Source organism: Chinchilla lanigera, unplaced genomic scaffold (genome assembly GCF_000276665.1).
Source record: "Chinchilla lanigera isolate Chin_1 unplaced genomic scaffold, ChiLan1.0 scaffold00067, whole genome shotgun sequence".
Taxonomy (NCBI): domain Eukaryota; kingdom Metazoa; phylum Chordata; class Mammalia; order Rodentia; family Chinchillidae; genus Chinchilla; species Chinchilla lanigera.
This window is the reverse complement of record NW_004955468.1, coordinates 5,283,822-5,288,653: the sequence shown is the minus strand read 5'-3', so window position 1 is coordinate 5,288,653 and position 4,832 is coordinate 5,283,822. Positions and strand designations below refer to the sequence as shown.

Below are 4,832 nucleotides of genomic sequence, written 5' to 3'. Positions count from 1 at the left end.
GGTCTTGGTCTGTATTTCAAGGTGGCCCTGAACTCACCATGTAACCTAGACTAGTCTCAAACTTAAGGAATCCTCCTGTGGCAGCCTCCTGAGTGCTGGGATTGCACATGTGTGCCACCACACCCACCTCTTGACGTTTTGCTTTTGTTTCTCATAATAGATCTTGCTAAGAGCAGTAAGCAGTAACTGTGCCACAGGCTGAATATTGACCTGCCTTGAAATTTCCTCCACCCAATTAATTAGTCCACAGGCCTTAATCTTGACCTCCTACAAAGTCTGAAGACATGAACAAAATAGAGACAAATCACCTGCCGGAGTGTCATACACATGGTCTCTAGGCTTAATGCCAATGGAGTCTTTGTTCCCAACTGACATCTCCTAAACGTGGTTTTTCCCATCTGTACTTCTGTCAACATTCTGGTTTTCCAAGATTGAGTGCAGCTTACAGCACTCTAGGACTCTTTCCAGCTGACATTGCCAAAACTTTCCAGACTCCTCCAGCAAACTGGTTTGAAAGACCTCTGAACCACACTGTCATATAGTCAAAGCAGTGACCCCACTCCTGGTAGCAAAGTCTGTCTTATTCATGTTTTGTTTACTGAAACATAATACCCAACACTTATAATTTAAAGGAGGACTTATTTTAGCTCAGATTTCAGCCCATAGTCAGGTGGTTTCAAGGCAAGATGGCATGGCAGAGGAGCATGGTGGACAGGAAGCAGAGAGAGAACAGAGGGGCTGGGGAAGGAAATAAATCTAGGCCATATCCCTAGATACCTATGTCTTCAGACTGGACCCTCCCTCCTGACAGCAAGTCAGCTCTAAGGCCTCATAATCTAATCACTTTCCAAAAGCCCCACTTGTGATCACATGGGGTTCTTGGGGGTCATCTAGATATAAACCATAATACATGTCTTGAGCAGCAACAGGACAAGAAGATGACCATACCCCAAGACAAGAGGAAGGGCTAATGTACTAAGCTAGACAAAAGTGGCCTGTGACCAGTATCAGTTAAGAAATAATCCAGGTATCAGTGGCTAGCACAAAATCCTAGGCTGACTGTCTTAACACTGTCCTGTAGGGTTTAGAGGGTGTGCCAGAGTCACCTGGCAGGTAAAGTGGTAGTTACCACAATGGCTATAGTCACATCAGACTGGATCCCTGCAGGGTAGGAAGCAGTTTCCCTTAATGTAAGTGGATATATTTAGAAGACCAATTAAAGAAAGACCTTCGGGGGTTATTCCATCTGCACTGAGTCAGCTCTTTTTATCTGAATGTCTGTGGAAGGAATACTGGGGATGGAAAGCAGGCTGCAGCAGTGTGGCCACTTAAATTTAGTGGGAAGCACTGTCTAGTTGGAACCCTGCAGAGTTATTCCACCCCCTAGACTGTAGGCTGAGTCATGCCTCTGGACCTTCACGAAGCTCCTCCTGCTCCTGATTCTTCACCCCCATGGTAATATGTATCACATAACCATGCATTTTGGTGGCTGAAGGCCCCAAAGGGCTAAAAGCTTTGTTGTGTCTGCCATCATAACCTCAGGGGCTAAGCAAGGGAGGAATGAGGGGAATGAGTAGACACCAAATTCTCAATCTACCATGAAGTTCACCCTTGAGAGCTTTTCTTTCTGAGTGGCCAGAACCGCTTTACCCTCTCACCATTTCCTACCTTTTATGCTAAACAACTGTTTGGATTGCCTTGGTGATCCACTCTGGTTTATGTACTAGTTCTCAGTCAATGTCCTGATAATCAACCTCTTGAAAGGATCAGTCTAGCTTTCTTCTCCAGCTCTCCCTCCTCTTCCCTTCCCATTTCCTTCTTTTCTCTTCTATCTCTTCTTTTCTTTTCCTTCTTCATAGACCAAGTCTTTGCTCTGGCTGGCACTGAACTCGTGGGTTCAAGCAATTCTCCTGCCTCGAATTTCTCATTAATTGTGACCACAGGTGTGTACTACTGTGCCAGTTCACATGTTGTCTCAAAGGAAGTTAGTAAGGCACATTAGTAAATTAATTTTATGTCTTCAGGTAGATTTTAAGTAGTGATTTAACAGTCTCATGTCTTGTTAATGTAACAAACCTTAGGAAGTCTTACCTTTGTTTTGTACAGTGGTCATCTCCATCAGAGGCAACTGAAAGTTTCCTTTCAAAAGAAATTTGGCTGGCACACCCACAGTTCTATGAAATAAGAAGACTCGAAAACTTTGCCTCTCTTTCTGACTTGCACAAATTTTGTTTGGAGCATGCATTAGAAGGGTCAGAAAGATGGTTGCCTATCAACTGTGTAACTGCTGATGGGATGATGATCCAGCTTTATCCAGGTATATCCGTGGACCATCAATGCTGTTGTTAGTGTTAGCACAGTGCACTGAGCTGTCTGGCCATGTTATTCAGCAGAGACATGAGTTATAGTCAGTATTTTATAGCCTACAGGATGTTACCTAAATACCATCAAAGTTTGTAACATATCCATAGTATTTATTATAACAAGGAATTCTGGGGGCTGGGGATTTAGCTCAGTGGCACAGCACCTGCCTGGCAAGCACAAGGTCATGAGTTTGATTCCCGGTACCGGAGGAAAAAAAAAAAAAAAAAAGAAATTCTGAATGTTGTATGTGCACATACATATATGCGTTTATGTAAATACACAGTGATACTTTGGTTCACAAGTGTTTTTGTTTGCGAACAATTAGGTTTACAAACAAGCGTTTGGCAAAAATTTTGTTTTTCTTGCAAACTCTGCATCCGGTGATGAACATGACTGTGGCCATCTTTCCTGCATGAGCACGAATATGGCCGTCTTTTCCAGAATTATGGAATGAGTTAAATGAACCAAGGTATCAAAGTATTTCCTAGACACTGACTGAGTTCCTTTTCATATATTATCTCACTTTTTCACATTTTAATTTTGAATTATGAGAACTTTAAACTGCAGGAAATTTGTTGTTGGTCAGCAGCAGTGGGGCAAGCACAAGTTAGAGTTTTGTACCAGGGATTTTGTGATCTGTCATGTTTCATATCTGATACTCAGTTTCTGAAAACAGTAGTACGGGGGCTGGGGATTTAGCTCAGTGGCACAGTGCCTGCCTGGCAAGCGTGAGGTTGTGAGTTCGATTCCCGGTACCGGAAAAAAAAAACAAACAAAAACGGTAGTATGATTTGTTATTCAGCATGCCAGGCAGGATTTAGCAGTTTTTATGTAAATGATGATTTCTTCAAACTAACTTTCAGATTATCAAAACAGCCTATAATGAAGCATTAGAAGTATAGATCTCAAGGTCAATGTTAATGTCAATACTGAATAAACTAAAGAGCATTATGAACTAGGATAAAAATAGAGTTCACAGTGAAGACTTACCAGTCGTAACTTTAGGTCACCCAGGAAAATTATTGACAGGATGGAGATATTAAAAATAAAAGAAAGATACTGAGATAAACTGATAAAGTTATTTAACAACTAACCCAGTTCCAAATACATGACATAGATAAAAATAAATATTTATTTTTATGTTACCAATAAATGTATTGGAATGATGCATAAAATAATACTTTATGGAATAAAATTTTATTATTTTTCAGGAGATGAGCTGTACTTAGAAGATTCAGACTTTTTAGAAAAAGTTTTGTCTACTGAAAAAAAGACTGAAGAAATCATGAAAGAAGGCCAGAAATTTCACCGATTAGTCCACCACCATAGCCATTATTATAGTATTCATGTGACTGTTCAGTCAAAGGGTAAACACATTTACCCGAAGAACTATGTAGTAAATAAAAGCCATTTGTAGGGTACAGCCTGTTTGTAAGCTAACCTACTTGAACTACAGCTAACGATTAATGAGGGCCAACTTATTTGCTTAAAATTTAAGGACTCTGTGCCTACAGAAGTTATAATGCAGTATTTCTTACTTCAAATAGATGTCTGGTTTTATTATATAAATCAGATAGTATATCACAATATAAAATTTATTAATGATTTTGTTACTAAAATAATAAAAAGTTCACAATGTTTTCCACTTCTCTATTGTTTTATTAGCTCTCCTGTCATTATTCCAACTCTTCCATATATTAGGACTTTCCCTGATATGTTTTGGAGGTTGATCCATGAATTTTTTTTTTACCTTATGCTGGAATTAATTTATGGCTACATGATTAGTGAACAGTAAACTAAGAAATCTTCTAATGATAAAGTTTAAAATCAAATAGCATCAGTTATTATGTTTCCCAAATTGGAAGTCTATTTTATTTACTATTTTAAGGAAACATGAAATGATACAAAAACCAACTTTAATTTCTGAAGTTCTAGTTAATAAATGCAAAGAGGTTAGGGATATAGTGTTAAATTAATGAGGTTTACTTTCAGTGTGCTTAATATAGGTAAATTTGTTACCTCCTCTAAAGAGGACTAGTTTGTTTATTAAAGGTGGGAAATGATAGTTAAGACAATTCTACTTTAAGAGACAGTTCTACTGTGATTATATTATGTGTTAATTAATGGATCTTTTCATGAAATGTCTCAGTTTTCTACCTAGAAATGAAGGCAGTGAGAAATAGAGTTTATGTGTATATTTAATCCTGCCCTGGTTCTCAACCTGGGCATTTGCCCTTGGGAGTTTGGGGCTGTGTCTAGAAACATTTTTTTGGGTCACAACTGGAGAGGAGATAGTGCTGCCATCTAGTGGGCAATTGCCCGCGATGCAGTTAAGTGACCATGTACAGGATAGCACCCCAAAAGGATTATCTAATCAATGGTAAGAAACACTGATCTATAGTAAAAAAAAAAAGCAAAAGAAATTCCTAAATGGTCCCAATGTATAAATTTTGAGAACCACAGTTATT

At 38.8% G+C, this 4,832-nt stretch overlaps 1 protein-coding gene across 1 annotated transcript in view; it reads left to right on the top strand.

Annotated features, from left to right (window-relative positions):
- Positions 1-4,004, top strand: part of Nudt19 (nudix (nucleoside diphosphate linked moiety X)-type motif 19) — a 7,057-nt gene extending 3,053 nt beyond the window's left edge. The window contains exons 2-3 of the mRNA XM_005400086.2: positions 2,107-2,317; positions 3,576-4,004. Of these exons, the coding sequence (XP_005400143.1) occupies positions 2,107-2,317; positions 3,576-3,781 (417 nt within the window). The 3' untranslated portion in view covers positions 3,782-4,004. The remainder of the gene's footprint in view (positions 1-2,106; positions 2,318-3,575) is intronic.
- Positions 4,005-4,832: the final 828 nt, after the last annotated feature.